This window comes from Ranitomeya imitator, chromosome 5, assembly GCF_032444005.1.
Source record: "Ranitomeya imitator isolate aRanImi1 chromosome 5, aRanImi1.pri, whole genome shotgun sequence".
NCBI classification, from domain to species: domain Eukaryota; kingdom Metazoa; phylum Chordata; class Amphibia; order Anura; family Dendrobatidae; genus Ranitomeya; species Ranitomeya imitator.
Window position 1 is genome coordinate 363112362 of NC_091286.1, and position 20870 is coordinate 363133231.

General features: G+C 43.0%; 1 protein-coding gene across 33 annotated transcripts in view; it reads right to left on the reverse strand.

Moving 5' to 3' along the window:
- The window catches only part of RIMS1 (regulating synaptic membrane exocytosis 1), a 540636-nt gene that overhangs the window by 178308 nt on the left and 341458 nt on the right, over positions 1–20870 (reverse strand). For 18 of the 33 annotated variants that reach the window (XM_069726604.1, XM_069726589.1, XM_069726603.1 and 15 more), the window contains one exon: positions 20234–20337. In XM_069726604.1, the coding sequence (XP_069582705.1) occupies positions 20234–20337 (104 nt within the window). Of the gene's footprint in view, positions 1–9842; positions 9873–20233; positions 20338–20870 lie in introns of all 33 variants that reach the window. The other 15 variants (XM_069726596.1, XM_069726584.1, XM_069726577.1 and 12 more) reach the window with 1 other exon arrangement.

A 20870-nucleotide genomic window follows, 5' to 3' on the forward strand; every position in this document is an offset into this window, starting at 1 on the left:
CCACACAAAGCGCATGCGTGCCACAGCTGCATCGGAGGTCGATTACTGAGGGTTGCTTTCCTTTCTGACATGATGTATGATATATATAGTGGCAGCCTACACTGGTGGATACTCACCTTCCTTTTAACCATCCTTTTGCACTGTACTATGTATTAACTTGTTATGCACTTTATGCTTGCTAACTTAATAAAATTTACTAATTTTTCATTACCTCTACGCTCCGTTGGTACTCCTTTTTTTAGCAGTTTGCATGGAGTTGGTTTGTTGCTTTGGCTGTAGGTTTTACTGCACTACTTAGTGCACTAATTTCCCCTGGGTCTTATTATGTTGCCTGGTGTTGCTATCATCTATCTATATCCGTATCTTCACCATTAGGAGAAGGGGTGGAAAGGGCAAACAACATCAGTGAAGGTGTTGAAAGGGGATAATGCTGATACGAGTAGATGGGTATGGAAAATGAGACAATGCTATTGCCAGATGGCAAGGCATGTGAAAAGGGGCACTGCAGGTAGTAAGGGAGTAATTGGAAAAGAGAATACGGTAGAAAGTGAGACGTTGGGAGGAGTGTGGCAAGATAGACAATGTAGTTGCCTGTTGTCATGAACTGGGAGTGTTTGGTTCCCCCCCAGTTCTTCATCAGGGATTTAGTTACATCCCACTTCTCAGTTCCGGTTTGGAACTGGCAGCTCTCTGGTGCCCCCTTACCCTCAGGTCAGTCAGGGAACTGCATCTAGGGTAATTAGTTGCCAGAAAGGCTGCCTTGCTATGTACTTGTTATTGGGCACACTACAGTCAGGGCAATATAACCACTCCCACTTAGATGGGAAATATAATTATCATCGCGGTCCGTCGCTGCCAGTTTCCCCAAAAGCTCAGGAGACTTCGCTGCCACCAGCTCCTATTACTTATGATTAATAGATTAATAGCGGGTCAGGAGCCAACCCAAACAGTAGCGTAATTTACTTCAGAGGACATTGGAGGTACGTTTTAGAGCAAGGAAACTAAAACTAGTAAATATTATAAGTTTTATTCTAAAAAGAAACAGGCAGTGTTTCCAAAAGTCTAAAAAGATATTACAAAAATAAGACAAATACAATATGTACACAACGATTACAAAATAAAAGGGATTAAAGATGAAAAGCACTGACAGTTCTCTCAGACAATGGTCAACCATGTGGTGTTGTGGGAGGGGAACCATCCCCCAAATCATCAGGTCAGATTGCATAGTTTCATGTTATGATCTGGTGGCCTAGGAGCAGCATGAGACGGACTCTGGAGAAGGTGGTCCCTGTACTGACCGCAAACCCTGAACCTAGCAGCGCAACTAGAAGTAGCCGTGGGGGGTACCTAACACTCCCTAGACCCCTCGGCACAGCCTCAGAACTAACTTCCCCTAAAGACAGAAACAGGAAACCTATCTTGCCTCAGAGAAAATCCCCAAAGGATAGATAGCCCCCCCACAAATATTGACGGTGAGAGGAGAGGGAAATAACATACGCAGATATGAAATCAGATTTTAGCATAGGAGGCCATACTAGCTAAAAAGAAAGAATAGAACAGAGTACTATGCGGTCAGTATTAAAACACTAGAAAATATCCACAACAGAAAATACAGATCGCCACATCTGACTAAAGACATGGGGGGTATATCTGCATCTCCAGAGACACAGCTTGGCTGCAAAAAATCCTTCACAGACAAAGCTGGACAAGACAAAAACATGAATATGCACAGAACTATAAGGTCCACAGCAGGTGGACAGCAAAAACAAAGCCAGGACTTATCTTTGTAGAAAAGCACAGCAAACAGGAGAGACCAGCAGGGAAGTAAATCCTCCAAAAACAATGGACAACTGGCAGGGACTAAAGAGTCCTGCAAAGCTATATACCCCAGTCAGTTTTGCAATTAGTAGATACACCTGTCCAATCCTGCAGTCCAGGCACAACTGCATTACCCTCTACAACCACCGGAGGGAGCCCAAAAACTGAATTCACAACAGTACCCCCCCCCCTTGAGAAGGGGTCACCGAACCCTCACCAGAGCCCCCAGGCCGATCAGGATGAGCCCGATGAAAGGTACGAACCAAATCAGCGGCATGGACATCAGAGGCAGAAACCCAAGAATTATCCTCCTGGCCATAACCCTTCCATTTGACAAGGTACTGAAGCCTCCGCCTCGAAAAATGAGAATCCAAAATCTTCTCAACAACATATTCCAACTCCCCATCGACCAACACAGGGGCCGGAGGATCAACAGAGGGAACAACGGGCTCCACATATTTCCGCAACAAAGATCTATGGAAGACATTATGAATAGCAAAAGAGGCCGGAAGCGCCAGGCGAAAGGACACTAGATTAATAATCTCAGAAAGCCTATAAGGACCAATAAATCGAGGCTTAAACTTAGGGGAAGAAACCTTCATAGGAACATGACGGGAAGATAACCAAACCAGATCCCCAACCCGAAGCCGGGAACCAACACACCGACGAAAGTTAGCAAAACGTTGAGCCTCCTCCTGAGACAGCACCAAATTGTCCGCCACATGAGCCCAAATCTGCTGCAACCTGTCGACCACAGAATCCACACCAGGAAGGTCAGAAGGCTCAACCTGCCCAGAAGAAAAACGAGGATGAAAACCAAAATTACAAAAAAGGCGAAACCAAAGTAGCCGAACTAGCCCGATTATTAAGGGCAAACTCGGCCAATGACAAAAAAGCCACCCAATCATCCTGATCAGCAGACACAAAGCATCTCAAATAGGTCTCCACGGTCTGATTAGTTCGCTCAGTCTGGCCATTTGTCTGAGGATGAAATGCAGAAGAAAAAGACAAATCAATGCCCAGCTTGGCACAAAAGGCCCACCAAAACCTAGAAACAAACTGGGAACCTCTGTCGGACAGAATATTCTCCGGAATACCATGCAAACGTACCACATGCTGAAAAAACAACGGAACCAAATCCGAAGAAGAAGGCAATTTAGGCAAAGGCACCAAATGAACCATCTTAGAAAATCGGTCACAGACAACCCAGATAACCGACATTCTTTGGGAAACAGGAAGATCGGAAATAAAATCCATCGAAATATGTGTCCAGGGCCTCTCGGGGACCGGTAATGGCAAAAGCAACCCACTAGCGCGGGAACAGCAAGGCTTAGCCCGCGCCCAAATTCCACAGGACTGCACAAAAGAACGCACATCCCGCGACAAAGAAGGCCACCAAAAGGACCTACCAACCAAATCTCTGGTACCAAAAATCCCAGGATGGCCAGCCAACACAGAACAATGAACCTCAGAAATCACTTTACTAGTCCATCTATCAGGAACAAACAGTTTCCCCACTGGACAGCGGTCAGGTTTATTAGCCTGAAATTCCTGAAGAACCCATCGTAAATTAGGGGAGATGGCAGAAAGAATCACCCCTTCCTTCAGAATGCCGACCGGCTCAAGAACCCCAGGGGAATCAGGAAAAAAACTCCTAGAGAGGGCATCCGCCTTAACATTCTTAGTACCAGGAATGTACGAGACCACAAAATCAAAACGGGAGAAAAACAGGGACCATCGAGCCTGTCTATGATTCAGCCGTTTGGTAGACTCGAGGTAAATCAGATTCTTATGATCGGTCAGGACCACAATACGGTGCTTGGCCCCCTCAAGCCAATGTCGCCACTCCTCAAATGCCCACTTCATAGCCAACAACTCCCGATTGCCGACATCATAATTGCGTTCCGCAGGCGAAAACTTCCGAGAAAAGAAGGCACACGGTTTCATCAAGGAACCATCAGAATTCCTCTGAGACAAAACGGCCCCTGCCCCAATCTCAGACGCGTCAACCTCAACCTGAAATGGAAGAGAAACATCTGGCTGACGCAACACAGGGGCAGAAGTAAATCGGCGTTTAAGCTCCTGAAAGGCAGAAACAGCTGCGGAGGACCAATTCGTCACATCAGCGCCTTTCTTTGTCAAATCGGTCAGAGGTTTAACCACACTGGAGAAGTTGGCAATGAAACGACGATAAAAATTAGCAAAGCCCAAGAATTTCTGAAGGCTCTTCACAGATGTGGGCTGAATCCAATCATGAATGGCCTGAACCTTAACCGGATCCATTTCTATAGATGAGGGAGAAAAAATGAAACTCAAAAAAGAAACCTTCTGCACTCCAAAGAGGCATTTTGACCCCTTCACAAATAAAGCATTATTACGGAGGATCTGAAATACCATCCTGACCTGTTTCACATGAGACTCCCAATCATTGGAAAAAATCAAAATATCATCCAATTATAAAACCATGAATTTATCAAGATAACTCCGAAAGATATCATGCATGAAGGATTGGAACACAGATGGGGCATTAGAGAGTCCGAATGGCATCACAAGGTATTCAAAATGACCTTCGGGCGTATTAAATGCAGTTTTCCATTCGTCACCCTGCTTAATACGAATAAGATTATATGCCCCTCGAAGGTCAATCTTAGTAAATCAGCTAGCCCCCTTAATCGTAGCAAACAAATCAGTAAACAAGGGCAAAGGGTATTGAAATTTTACCATGATCTTATTCAAGAGGCGATAATCAATACAGGGTCTCAAGGAGCCATCCTTCTTGGCAACAAAAAAGAACCCCGCTCCCAACGGTGAAGAAGATGGCCGAATATGCCCCTTCTCCAAAGACTCCTTAATATAGCTCCGCATGGCGGCATGTTCTGGCACAGACAGGTTGAAAAGTCGGCCCTTAGGGAACTTACAACCTGGAATCAAGTCAATAGCACAATCACAGTCCCTATGCGGTGGAAGGGAACTGGATTTGGGCTCATCGAATACATCCTGGAAATCTGACAAAAACTCAGGAATTTCAGAAGAGGGGGAAGAGGAAATTGACATCAAAGGAACATGATCATGAACCCCCTGACAACCCCAACTAGTCACAGACATGGATTTCCAATCTAACACCGGATTATGTAGTTGCAACCATGGAAAACCCAGCACAATATCATCATGCAAATTATGCAACACCAGAAAACGACAATCTTCCTGATGGGCTGGCGCCATGCGCATGGTCAGCTGTGTCCAAAACTGAGGTTTATTTTTAGCCAATGGTGTAGCATCAATGCCCCTCAAAGGAATAGGGTTCTGCAAAGGCTGCAAGGGGAAACCACAACGTCTGGCAAATTCTAAGTCCATTAAGTTCAGAGCGGCGCCTGAATCCACAAATGCCATGACAGAAAATGATGATAATGAGCAGATCAAGGTCACAGATAACAGAAATTTAGGTTGTATAGTACTGATGATAACAGAACTAGCGATTCTCTTTGTACGCTTAGGGCAATCAGAAATAACATGAGCAGAATCGCCGCAGTAAAAACACAACCTATTCTGACGCCTGAATCTTTGACGTTCAGCTCTAGACAAAATCCTATCACACTACATAGGCTCAGGGCTCCGCTCAGAGGACAACGTCACAGGGTGCACAACTCTGCGCTCGCGCAAGCGCCGATCAATCTGAATGGCCAGAGACATAGAATCCCTGAGACCAGCAGGTGTGGGGAACCCCACCATAACATCTTTAACGGATTCAGAAAGACTCTTTCTGAAAATTGCCGCCAAGGCATCCTCATTCCATTTAGTCAGTACAGATCATTTTCTAAATTTCTGGCAATACGATTCTGCCGCTTCTTGACCTTGACACAGGGCCAACAAGATTTTCTCAGCCTGATCCACAGAATTAGGCTCATCATACAACAACCCCAATGCCTGAAAGAAAGAATCTACATCAAGCAAAGCAGGATTGCTAGTTTCCAGGGAAAATGCCCAATCCTGTGGGTCACCACGCAGCAGAGATATGATGATTTTAACCTGCTGAATAGGATCACCAGAAGACCGGGGTCTTAATGCAAAAAACAGTTTACAGTTATTTTTGAAACTCAAAAATTTGGATCTGTCACCAAAGAATAAATCAGGAGTGGGAATCTTAGGTTCTAAGGCAGGAGTCTGAACAATATAATCTGAAATACCCTGTACCCTAGCAGCAAGCTGATCCACCCGAGAAACTAACTCCTGAACATTCATGTTATTACTAGATTCCGTAGCCACCCAGAGATTAAGAGGGAAGAGAACACAGAATAGACTGGAGAAAAAAAAATGACTCAAGAGCTTCCTTCCCTTCTTCTGAGATGCATTTAACTCATTATTGGCCAGTTGTACTGTTATGATCTGGTGGCCTAGGAGCAGCATGAGACGGACTCTGGAGAAGGTGGTCCCTGTACTGACCGCAAACCCTGAACCTAGCAGCGCAACTAGAAGTAGCCGTGGGGGGTACCTAACACTCCCTAGACCCCTCGGCACAGCTTCAGAACTAACTTCCCCTAAAGACAGAAACAGGAAACCTATCTTGCCTCAGAGAAAATCCCCAAAGGATAGATAGCCCCCCCACAAATATTGACGGTGAGAGGAGAGGGAAATAACATACGCAGATATGAAATCAGATTTTAGCATAGGAGGCCATACTAGCTAAAAAGAAAGAATAGAACAGAGTACTATGCGGTCAGTATTAAAACACTAGAAAATATCCACAACAGAAAATACAGATCGCCACATCTGACTAAAGACATGGGGGGTATATCTGCATCTCCAGAGACACAGCTTGGCTGCAAAAAATCCTTCACAGACAAAGCTGGACAAGACAAAAACATGAATATGCACAGAACTATAAGGTCCACAGCAGGTGGACAGCAAAAACAAAGCCAGGACTTATCTTTGTAGAAAAGCACAGCAAACAGGAGAGACCAGCAGGGAAGTGAATCCTCCAAAAACAATGGACAACTGGCAGGGACTAAAGAGTCCTGCAAAGCAATATACCCCAGTCAGTTTTGCAATCAGTAGATACACCTGTCCAATCCTGCAGTCCAGGCACAACTGCATTACCCTCTACAACCACCGGAGGGAGCCCAAAAGCTGAATTCACAACAGTACCCCCCCCTTGAGAAGGGGTCACTGAACCCTCACCAGAGCCCCCAGGCTGATCAGTATGAGCCCGATGAAAGGTACGAACCAAATCAGCGGCATGGACATCAGAGGCAGAAACCCAAGAATTATTCTCCTGGCCATAACCCTTCCATTTGACAAGGTACTGAAGCCTCCGCCTCGAAAAACGAGAATCCAAAATCTTCTCAACAACATATTCCAACTCCCCATCGACCAACACAGGGGCCGGAGGATCAACAGAGGGAACAACGGGCTCCACATATTTCCAGTCAGTTTTGCAATTAGTAGTTACACCTGTCCAATCATGCAGTCCAGGCACAGCTGCATTACCCTCTACAACCACCGGAGGGAGCCCAAAAGCTGAATTCACAACAGTTTCATGATTCACTCCTGAGTTTGTTTTCAGCTGTCTTGTCTCTGGACTGGTCATGTGGGAATTAATCCCCTCTGCCTCGTTTTGAAGCTGGCCGGGCTATTTCAGCCTGCGGACCAGCTATAGTTCATGCTTCCTGGCTTGAGCCCCTGACCTGTATACCTTAGTGATCCTTTTGCCTCTGACTGCCTGTACTTGTGTATGACTCGACCTGATCTCTGGACTTCGCCCCTTGTTTTCCATCTCTGATACCATGCTCCAAGGCTGGCTTCGATGCTGGCTTGTACCCCGACTTCATCTTACGTCTCACGTTTTGGTTACCACGTTCCCGGTAGGCTCTGACTTCTTGCTTGTCCCTGACTACGTGTTTTGCTGTTATATTTGGTACTTCAGCTCCTGACAGTTTTGGATTCGGCTTGTCTGACTTCTATTTCGTTATCTGTGGAACCTGTGCTGCTGCTCAGTGTTGCTACGCTGTGTGTGCAACCTCTCTTCCCTCACCAGCAACCCTTGGTGGAGGTTGCACTATACTGCACTGCAGCAGCACATTACACACAGACTCTTCAGGCTGATTCCTTGGGCAAAACACCTCCTCCTAACTTTGCTCATTCAAGTCATATTCTCTGCTCAGTGACCTCACTGAGTGGGCTTCGCCCTGGAATGCACACCCCTTTTCAAAGCCACCAAAACTTCATTGATCTCATAACTCGGTGGGGGGAGCTAGTGGTGCAACGACAAGACTATCATTGATCTTGTTTTAAAATTAGCATTTTATTACGTCTAAACATGGAGTGGAAGCATGACCCGATTAGGCAGAAATCTATTTCTCTTTTTCTGCTAGTGTTGGAGCTTAAAAAACTAAAGGGTGGGTAGCTCTATTGAAGCAAATGCCAAAAATGTAAGTTTCACACCTATATCTCTATTTGGGGTCGAGTTATTTTCATCTTGATTAACTCTATCATACACAAAGAAGCACATGTTTCAGACAAAAGACTGGTTGCTGACAACCAACACATTCTTGAGGGAGGGGGAAGGAGTATTGGATTACACAAGCTGGCAGGGAGAGAGAGAGAGAAGGAGGGGTGAGGGGGTCACAACTGTAGCTTGGGTGCATGTCACTTGCAAACCCAAAAGATGTAGCAGAGCTCAGTATGAGTCATGACACAATGATGCTTATGTCATATTTCATGACACCTGTGGGTTGAAGGATGTAAAAGGGAGCAAGGTGCTGCCATGTGCCAAGTGCTGGACAGGGAAAAAAAGACAGTGAGTAGGGGTAGGAAGATCTATACTGCTGTCAGTACTGTTGTCAATGGGGTAGGGGGAAGGGAACATGGGTCCATGGGTTAGGGGGAAAAGGATAACAATGCTGCTGCCTGTGGGGAAGAGGTACAAATGGGGACAATGGCATTGAAGAGTAGGAAGGAGAAAAGTGTTGCTGCTAGTTAAGCTTCCCTGTGGTATTTGGTGCTTTCCTGGTAATTTATGCTCAGTGGACCTGTCAACATAATAAATTCATTGGCCAAAACATGTAGAAAAGATTAAGAAACAATATTTTAGAAGAAGCCATTTAAGAAAATGTGGAAAAAGATGTTTCATCCTGACCTGGTTAGCAAAATAGTTGGACATATTGCTCTACACTTGCCTTTTGCCTTGGACTTTTGCAATGTACCCTGTGTAATTTTGACATTTCAGACATCGATTGACACCCACCGTGTGTACACTGCTGGGGGTGCCAAATAGAACTTCGAGAGGTTTTCCAAAATTAGAAAAACATGGCTGCTTTCTTTAGGAAACAGCTGCACCTATAGGCTATATGATCACGATCCGGAAGTAGCAGCGTATTGGATGCAGTATATTTTCGCTGTGTTCTATAGAACGGTGGAAAGTCCGCATGTGTCCACTGAACCATGTGGATTTACTGAATTCAATACAATCTATTAATGAAATTTTTGTTATGGAGATGAAAGAGAAATTGACATGTTGCGGTCCTGAAAGACACGCCACATGTCAGTCTCCGCGGGTGAGCCACAGGTGCACATGTTCGCACAGAGGACATGGGACTTTTAGAAATGCCATTCACTATGCTGTAACATTTGGCCGCTACGGGTTTGACACTGCATGAATATGCAGTGTCAAAATCGCAGCAATCCTGATGGTGAGCATATACCCATACAATCTATGATATTGCAGCTCAGCCCTATTGAAGATAATAAGAATGAGCTGCAATGCTAAAAACAACCTGCAAACTAGTTTGGCACTATTTTTAGACATTTTTGTCCAATCCTGGACATCCCTTTGAAGTTTGACAACTTACACATTGCGTGCCCATCACTATCATCATGTCTTCTCATAGACTACCAGAACAACAGATCTAATCCAGTTTGCACAAACAATAGTCCAACTTCAGAACCTGATAAGGCCAGGCTGGTTGGTGAAATGAAACATCAGCTATATAGCACTGATTTACAGATATTCAATATTGATTCATAATTACCTGTTGAAGATGAGTTATAACTCTCTCGTTCTTCAATGATATAATGCATAGTATGATGAGAAACAAAAGAAAGAAATCAGCAGAGTATACATTAGACAAATACATGCTACAGAAGACAAATGAGAAACACAATACACTATGCAGGAAAAAGAAAAGCAGTATGATCAATTTATTAAAGACACAGAATATGAAATAAAGGAAAACTGCAACAAGGATGATATAAAGTGACATCAGGGGCTGACTGGCAAATTTTAGCCTGGGGGGCAAGCACATAGCAGTGGCCCATGAGTAGCGGCTCATCCTTAAAGGGGTTGTCGGATCTTATGCTACATGTCTACAGACACTATGTGTGAATCCTCATATCATGCGCTATGAAGATTCTCTGGTGCCGGCAACAGGTGGTCTTGTGACTGCAAGCATGCGATATATATATTCCCAGCCACATTTCGACTAGACTGTTTTGGGCCTTGTTCAATACAGTTGCATTAGGCCATGCAAGTCTGGTCGGCATGTGACCGCATGTATGCAAATCACAAACTTACAGCCACACACCCGCCGAATAACCACAGCACTGCCAGCAATGTGAGAAGCACAAGTCTGCAGTCCAAAGAATGACAGAGTGAATGCACCAATGGCACACACACACAGACGCACAGCCCCACTGTATAATGACACACAGCCCCACTGTATAATGACACACACACACAGCCACACTGTATAATGACACACAGCCCCACTGTATAATGACACACACACAGCCCCACTGTATAATGACAGGCACACGCACGGCCCCACTGTATAATGACAGGCACACACACAGCCCCACTATATAATGACAGGCACACACAGCCCCACTGTATAATGACAAACACACACAGCCCCACTATATAATGACAAACACACACAGCCCCACTATATAATGACACACACACACAGCCCCACTATATAATGACAGGCACACGCACGGCCCCACTGTATAATGACACACACACACACACAGCCCCCCTCTGTATAATGACAGGCACACGCACGGCCCCACTGTATAATGACAAACACACACAGCCCCACTATATAATGACACACACACACAGCCCCACTATATAATGACAGGCACACGCACGGCCCCACTGTATAATGACACACACACACACAGCCCCCCTCTGTATAATGACAGGCACACGCACGGCCCCACTGTATAATGACACACACACACACACAGCCCCACTGTATAATGACAAACACACACAGCCCCACTATATAATGACAGGCACACGCACGGCCCCACTGTATAATGACAGGCACACGCACAGCCCCACTATATAATGACAGGCACACACACAGCCCCCCTCTGTATAATGACAGGCACACGCACGGCCCCACTATATAATGACACACACACACACAGCCCCCCTCTGTATAATGACAGGCACACGCACGGCCCCACTATATAATGACAGGCACACGCACAGCCCCACTATATAATGACAGGCACACGCACAGCCCCACTGTATAATGACAGGCACACGCACGGCCCCACTATATAATGACAGGCACACGCACGGCCCCACTGTATAATGACACACACACACACACAGCCCCACTGTATAATGACAAACACACACAGCCCCACTATATAATGACAGGCACACGCACGGCCCCACTGTATAATGACAGGCACACGCACAGCCCCACTATATAATGACAGGCACACACACAGCCCCCCTCTGTATAATGACAGGCACACGCACGGCCCCACTATATAATGACACACACACACACAGCCCCCCTCTGTATAATGACAGGCACACGCACGGCCCCACTATATAATGACACACACACACACAGCCCCCCTCTGTATAATGACAGGCACACGCACGGCCCCACTATATAATGACAGGCACACGCACAGCCCCACTATATAATGACAGGCACACGCACAGCCCCACTGTATAATGACAGGCACACGCACGGCCCCACTATATAATGACAGGCACACGCACGGCCCCACTGTATAATGACACACATGCAGCTCACAGATGCACGCAGCTCACACACACGCACGCAGCTCACACACACGCACGCAGCTCACACACACACATGCACGCAGCTCACACGCACACACGCACGCAGCTCACACACACGCATGCACGCAGCCCACACACACGCACGCAGCTCACACACACACGCAGCTCACACACGCACGCACGCACGCACGCACGCAGCTCACACACACACACACACACTCTCCTCATACACACACACACTCTCTCCTTATACACACACAGACACTCTCCTCTGTGGTGCAGGGGCGGCTGATGTCCATGTGCAGCTCTTCAGTTTCTCCTGCTCACAGCTCTGCACTGTCCCGGCACCTCCCCCGTCTCTCCTTCTCTGCCGGGATAGCAGATAAGAGCAGGAGAAGCCGGAGCTCCGTGCACACACAGGCGGGTATGCCGGTATTCTGACCTTTCATCTTGGCTGCTGGCTCTCTCCCTCAGAATGGCAGTGGCGCATAGGAGCCTGCTCATCACATACCCCTGCAGCCTGCATGTCAGGGCTGCTGGCGGGATGACACCATCGCGCACTACAGGTGCGCTATGTATTAGTCACTGCCAGTCCTCCAGCGGCCCTGTGCAGCTGCTTAGACACCGGCCCGGGGGGCATATGCATTTCTGCCACCTGGGCCAGCCCGCGCCTGAGTGACATCCACAGATGTGCTAGAAGGTTAGAAATGTCTCCTCACTTCTGATGATATTTAAACTTATCACACTTTGCAGTTAAAATCTATATACATAAAGAAATCATTAAAGGGAATCTGTCAGCAGTTTTTTGCTATCTAACCTGACAGAGCATAATATCGGGACAGAGACCCTGATTGCAGTGATATATTACCTAGTTTACTGGGTGCAGTAGTTTGGTAGAATCACAGTTTTCTCTGTGGCAGATCTAGCAGTGCTCATAACGCTGATCTGTGTATAACCCTGACCACACCACTGATTAGCAGTTTTTTGTGTATGTTGTCAGAAAGCTGCTAATCAGTGGTGTGGGTGTGGTTAGTTTAGGAAGCAGGAGACCACTAGTCCTGTGGTGATAATCTCTTACTGATAAAATACTGATTGTATCGAAACAGCAAAACACAGCCTAATAAGTGACATCACAGGAATGTCAGATTACATAGCAAAAACCTGGTAACAGTTTCCCTTTAAAAAGGAACACTATGATTGGTTGCACTGGATTTTTTTGCTATTGAGCTTAAATAAAGAAGTACATTGCGGCAATTTCTTATTGCATTTCCATCACATTGATGGTGTGCGAAAGTTGCAAATTATGGTGAATTTATGTTTTGAGCTTAACTTTGCAATTTTTCTTAGTTGGGGTTTAGTGGAGGTGGCACGACCAACCAACAGCACAGAAATGTAAGTTATAAGGCAGAAACAGAGCCAATTAGCAACAAAAATCTACGCCTGCTTATTGCAGCACATATCTCATTTCTGACCTAAAGAGAGATCAAAATGTCTAAACTTATTAGGAGTCGTGCACCTCTTAATACATTGAGAGAAACCAAGATAAAATTCATCTAATTTTTTTTATTGTTGAAAGATATTAAAAATATATATGATAGGATATTTAGTAATAGTGACACAAACAATAAAATGAGAGATGACACACAAGTGCCACGTATGCACGGGAGGTATAGCAAAAATAAAATTGAGCCAAGCAGCCAGTCTAACAATAGTGGTATAAGAAGCAAAAGGATAAATACAGACAATCAGATTAAGCGTATACAAGAAATTGTCCTAGTATGAATACCTATAATAGTCCAATGATAAAGTTAAGTGGATACAACTACTTCTGCATTAATTGAAATAGACATATATACACAGATAGGGCTGAAACAAAGTATATAGAAATCAAATCACATCAAAATAAGGCAAGATAGATGTAACAAAGTGCATAGTGCAGTCTATAGTAGAACATGATATAGCCGCAGTTGGCTGATGCTAATGCAATAACCCTTGATGGGAAGACATGGAAAGAATGCACATCAGAATGAAGGTGCCAAATATTCAGGGGAAGTCATATGACCTTATGGAAACCATACATAGGGTGATGTGAAGTAAGTATACATAATGTTATTTCAGCATGATAGACCAACTGTGATAGACGTGGAAAGAGGAAGACCCCAATGCACGTTTCGCACACTGCTTCTAACCCACGCCCCCCGAAGAAGCAGTGTGCGAAACGTGCGTTGGGGTCTTCCTCTTCCCACGCCTATCACAGGTTGGTCTATCATATGCGTATACGCTTAATCTGATTGTCTGTATTTATCCTTTTGCTTCTTATACCACTATTGTTAGACTGGCTGCTTGGCTCAGTTTTATTGTTGCCATACGTCCTGTGTGTACGTGGCTCTTGTGTGTCGTCTCTCATTTTATCGTTTGTGTCACTATTGCCAAATATCCTATCATATATATTTTTAATATTTTTCAACAATAAAAAAATTTAGATTAATTTTATCTTGCTCTTGTGTCCACTCTCTTTTGGTTTCTCTCTATATACCCTTTGTGGCAGAGTTTATATTTAGCGCCCCCTCTTCGTTGGTTTCTTAACACATTGAACTGCCAAGAAAGTTATATGTAAGGACTGTTATTAGGAAATCGAAATGCCGTATTTTCCCATGTAAAAGAAAAAAAATCTGACACTGTCCTCATACACTGGCGCTGTGCCAGTACCATTTTTTGGGGGTATGTGAGTGCTGCATCCAATCAGCATTTGAGGCGCTACGTGGCATAACAGTGTCACATTAGCACCGGGAAACCTGGTGCCGACATCGCTGGATTAGCACAGATGCAGAAAGTAGGGGTCTGGTTTTATTTATTACTATACACATGGGAATACAGTATTTAAGAAGGGACTACCTCTTTTATCAGACTTTTATGACATTGTAATACAATAATTGATTTATTTTTACTTATTTATTTCAAATATGAGAATTCTTTTCAAAAAGGGTCTGAGATTTGTGTGTAATATTGTATATTATATTCTGCCAGGTCATACATACGGTTTTGTTGTGGTTTTCCTTTTAAACATATTAAGAAAGATAAAATAAATTAATACAAACAGCATAATACCATTTGCTACCGTATTGATAGTTTATCAACAACTGCAGTCATTTGTGCAATCTTTTTTCGGATTTTTCAAACTATGCTTTGATCAAATGACACAACTGTTAATTAACACTTTAGAACGAGTTATGTTATTTTACGAAAGCCAATGACACAAAAAAGCATGGATGTTATAAAACATTAGGAAAATTAATTAGGAACATGCTGAGATTGACACGACATGCATAGATAGAATGAGCATGCTATTCAAAGAGTACATAGAACATTCTGTACTACACATTGAGAGCCAAACGACGACACGACTACTGTTCATCATAACCTCGAAGGTGTAAGAACTTTTTTATGACATTATTTGTCCTAAATTATAACAGCACGAATGGTATAAAACAAGAGATCACTCAAATGGAGTTTACTGAGAGATTTAGAAATGTCACTAAACTCTACAACATGTAAAAGACACAACAGCGTAGTATTACACTACATCACCAAGGTACATATAACAAATTTTGTACATATTTACAGGAAGAAATGACTATAAAATAGAGTCATATGTAGATGTTACTATTAGATCATGGGTTTCTTCACCTATTTCATGGATTTTTAGTCATGCCACGGTTAAAAGATAAACAACAGATATAGTGTAAAATAAATCTAGAATCTTGTCTTGCTATGTAATATGAGTAACTGCAAAAATGGAGCTACAGTGTAAACCCAAGACCATTCATTTTTCAAATAAAGCATGGCTGCTGAACCCATTCACTTCAATGGGAGCTAAGCTTCAGTTCCCGAGAAAAGTCCCTATACTGTGCACTTCTGGTGACTGTGACACCCGGTATCTGCTGCTTGTGTGGGTGCCAGATGTCGAAAACCCAACTGATCTCATATTGATGTCATGATCGTCACGTAGGGTGGATTGTGGTGCTCAGGATGGATATCCGGATAATATATGAAAAATTGCGGCACTCCTCAGTTACAGAAAAGAAAATTGAAATTGATCTGGCAGAATGTCATGTTCAGGGATACTACACTATGAGATGGCCAACGTTTCGCTCCTCCTGCATCAAGGCTGGCAGCACACTTCTATGACCTTCCAGCAGTTGAGTCACCAGGTATCGGCCGTTACGGTTGGGACGAGAGGTAGGCAGCTGCCTATGGCGCCACCTCACATCATTAGGGAGGGGCGCAATTTTCGCTAACAAACTATTAACTTTTGTTACATACCGGTCAGGTCTGCTCTGATCGCGCACAGACACTACGGTGCATGGTATTCGCTGCGACGCTGCTCCAAGTTCCACCAGTGAAAAAGTGGCGTGTCATGCAGGGAGAGAGGCTGCTGTCCAATGAACACGTGCCATCAGACTGAAGAGAGTGCTGATTGGCTGCTAATGTCTCTATCCTCCTGCACAGTGTGCCCCTATGGTGAGTGTTTACTAGGGGACAGGAGAGTAAACAAAGGCTTAAATTATGCTAGGTGCCAATCATATCATGAGAGAGAATTGGGCAGATTATGCTAATATCACACAGAGCAAATTCTGTTTCCATTCCACAGATGGGGCAAACTTCCAAATTTGAGAATATCCCTTTAAACTGACTGTTCAGGCTTTACTGGAGCCAAAGGTGCAAGATGGTAAATAAGTAGGTGGAAAAATGCACTGAGCTGCTCGGCCATGCCATGGATGTACTGAGGTCCTCTAGTCTTTGCTGTATTTGCTAAACGTCGTTTTTTATTCAAAAATGCCTGAAGTCTCTATTGTTAGGGTCATATGCTATACAATGTGCTGAGCTTGGTTTGAACAGTCACTTTAGTAAATATCTAAACAGCTTTCCCATAACCAACGTTTATCACCTAATCACAGCATTGATGATAAATATTTGACCACCGAGGATCAAGCTGTCCAGACATCCACTGAAATAAGTTATTGGGTAGAGAAGAGGGCATAGATTTAATGCTGAACTATCAGAACTGTCATTTTTACATGAGGAAGAGGTACAATTGTAGGATAAGGCAGGCAGGATGCCTGAAGATGTTTGAAGGGGTGTACCCTGGTGTAAACTTGGGGTGATTAAATAATGTATTATTCAAGAAAATCTAACTAATGAAATACTCAAGTAAATAAATAATGTCTAATCATAGTGTAAGCCACATTACAGGTAGTTTGCACGCTTTTGTTGTTTGAAGTGGAAGTGGGGTGCCATTTGCCTTATACCTTGTCCTGGCCCTGTCAGCTGTCGCTGGGGGTGTGAGATGTTGAACGCACAACCACCACCGATCTGATATGGATGACTTGTCCCAAGGATAAGTCATCAATCGTTCAGCCCTGGACTATCCCTTTTAATAGAATAAACTATTTTACTAAATAGAATTATGTGACTAATGACTATACAACCAATGTAATATCCTAAAAAGGGGTCAGCTTTTAAGAGATGTGCTCTTCTTTAAGCAGTCACCCAAACAAGCAGAATGCATTGAACTGAGGCAGCTATACAAGATAACAATTAGAGAAAGAAGTATATGGGAGATGACATGTGCGGACGAGCAAAGAACGGAGTGGTGATACATAGGTAACACTGCAAAAACAAGGCAGTGATTTCAACATCCCCCCATAGAAAATAACTTGTCCATTCCCGTTATTTTACAGATGTGCCTCCATTATAAACTCCTCAAATGGATGTCATAGAGGGGGTCTCCTGTTCGGGGCTTTATTTAATACTACATATTCCTTGCATGGCTGCAGAACAATTGTTTGACCTTACTTTCATTTTCCCAGTCCCTTTCTTCTCTCTATTCTGCTGAAGAATTGGATTTTATTATGGTTTTTATCCTCTATTACGTACATTGACGATGCTGTCAGTCGGGTTGCATGAGACAGAAAAAGGTCAGAAACTATGTGCAAGAGTGCGACAGATCATGGCTGGGAATGCAGCTCAGGCCAAAATTAGATACAAACCATACACAAGTATGCTATTTCTTGGGGAAAAAGCGGGCACTTTTTCCAGTCCGATCCAACCCCTTCTACTGGATTGCAAATTGGTTTATCCATAGGTGGATATATGCATTAAAACTGGAAGCAATTAGTAAATCATGCAGGAGGGAGATGGGAGACTGACTGTACTTTTTATTTAACTTGAAAATTAATTTTGTGTTTTGATGACTTCTCACGGGTAATAGATGTTTAGGATGACGAGCAAGTCAACAAGTCATCAGTTTAGTTTCCAGTAAATTGCTCAAGCAGGGACCATATACTGCAGGAACGTGCCTGTATTGCTCTAGACTACTTATGCATTACTAAACAATCATTTAAAAAAAATAGCTTTTTTCATGGTGGTTCTCCATTCTGATCAATCCATCTAATCATATTTAGCCAGCACAGTGATATCAGTGCCATGTAAATTGTAGGGTTTTATCAGTACAGTAATATTAATTTACAGATATCTAAAAATGCCAAGTATACCTAAAAGGTTTTACAATGTTGCTAATCTGAAAGACTCAACTTGTTGTGACAATGTGTTTAGCTTGCCAACCACGTAGTACATGGAAGATCCAGGTCCATCAGAGAAGAAGCTGCTTTTACATAGCAGCTATACATCTCATGTCATCCATGTAACTCAATAGGGCTACAGACAGGAGTTCTTGTCTTGACACAACCTCTGTAAGTCATCAATGCTGCCGGTAAACTAATGAGCAATATAAAATATGCCTAAACCAGACGTAAAATAAAAAGTTACGTTTAAGCGAACTACCTATAACTCCACAATCACTACTGTAATTCTACATTCTCCAGAATCAGTAAGTCGGTGTTGTACTGGATGCAACCACTGCGTTACAATGGACGGGTCACATACTCCTGAACAAATCATCAGATAAATGAATATACAAGTTTAACGATAATAATTGTAAACAGAAAATGTCTTTCATGACGTGTTACCGGCCAACAAGAATTCATTACTAATAGATTAGACCCTCACGTCTAGATGTCTACAGCCTTAGAAAAATCTCAAAATTTATTAAAAAAAAAGAGATGTATCACATGTTCAGTATGTAAAGGCAAAATATTTGTAAACTTGTACAATTTGTCTGGCTCAACATGTGCAATGTTTGGAATCTTCACAGTGGCGCTGACTACTGAAAAGATTAACTTCACAATTGAGGTTCCTCTCAACGATACACATTGGGGGTGACCATGAACATAGTCAGCCGGGCTAGGTCCAGGTAGAAATACACAAACCATTAGCATGATTTATTCTCTACATAAGTTCTGTTTCCACTTCTTACATACATATTCAAACGTAGAACATTAAATAGCGCTTTTATGTATTGATCGCGAGATAAGACATGAATAACCAGTTCTCTTAAGAGACATTAACATGAAATATTAAATGTCTCCTAAGCATAGGGGATAATGCGTACTCTTTACGAAACTTTCCGAGTAAGTCAGCTTTATGAGGATGTCAAACATGGGAATATTTTGCGCGGCTTCAGAGTACCAGCTTCGGCCTGACTTGTATACATTCTTCCAGCTCATGTTACATACTGTGAATGCTTAGAATTTACCGCAGTCATCTCAAAAGAACATTAAGATACAGGCAGCTTCACGGACTCATGACTCCATAAGCTAATATTTAGCATTATATTGTAAATTAAATCATACATTCTAGTGACATTGCATGCATTAAAAAGCAGACGCACTATACTTTATGTAAAAGTTATTTTTAAGAAGATCCAGAATGTAAAATGAAGACCACAAGCTTATTGACCACTTGTTCGGTATAGATATAGGTTCTTGAATTTCTGATGATAATAATAACAATAGAAGAGATCTAATTCTAAACACCCAAGTACAGACATGATAATAATTCAGCAACAAACAAAAATAAAGCCCAAATTGTCAATTTGACGAGATCCCTATATACTAATATACATTTTTTTTCTTAATTGCACGGATAATTAGTGACTACAATATTAGAATGTAAATAGTTGCTTAAACCAGTTTTGCTTCTGTATTAAGTTCATGATTTGGTTTTGGTAAAGTCTTATTAGCAATACATTGGCTAGTAATGTTAAGTGCCCTATCACAAAAAAACAACAAAAAAGCACGGAAAGATATAAAATGCAGTCAATACTGGACATAAAATCTGACATGAAGAATTACTCTGTAAAGAACAACGAGAACATTAAGAATCCACCAATCCACACCACTTCAAAACTCATTGAACATACAAACGCACAAAACACTGTTTGCAAGTGTGGTTGGTCACTTGGTCTACCTTGTTCTACACTGTTGCTTCTTACAGGGACCTGTGGAAGTTGCCTTCCTCTTCGACTAAATGAAGAATCCACCGTAGATGACTGACTTCCTACTTGATGGTTTCTGTTAAGTAAAAAAAAAATAATTAATGAATTAGAAAACATGTAGAAGGAAGCCATGCCCTTAGATTGGCTGCATATTATTGACTAAGACATTTGTATCAAATCATTGACTGATAGTCCGCCTGTTGCCGCCATGGCGTCTATCGTTAGATTGGCAAAACAGAACTATATGATATAAGATGAAATCTGTATTAGAGGCTTTCGATGGACCCTCCAAGGCAGATGTAAATAGAGCTTGACCTCACCATTTTAGGTTCATAGCGTAAAGAATGTAAAATCAATCAAAATAACTTTAGCTAGATGTCCGAGTTGATGAAAACCAAACTTATACATTGGCATTAAAACAATCACCAGCTTGGTTCCAAAATTTAGGAAGTTGTTTTTAACCTTTTTTAAATGTGTTGTTGTTATATTTCTTTTATTTTTCTAGTTCAAGTAGATGTAAATATTTCCTCTAAACATAGAACATTGGAAGTCAAAATGTTTTACAGGTGTTTGGGCATGTGGGCAATATGGTGGAGTGGGCCCCTACTT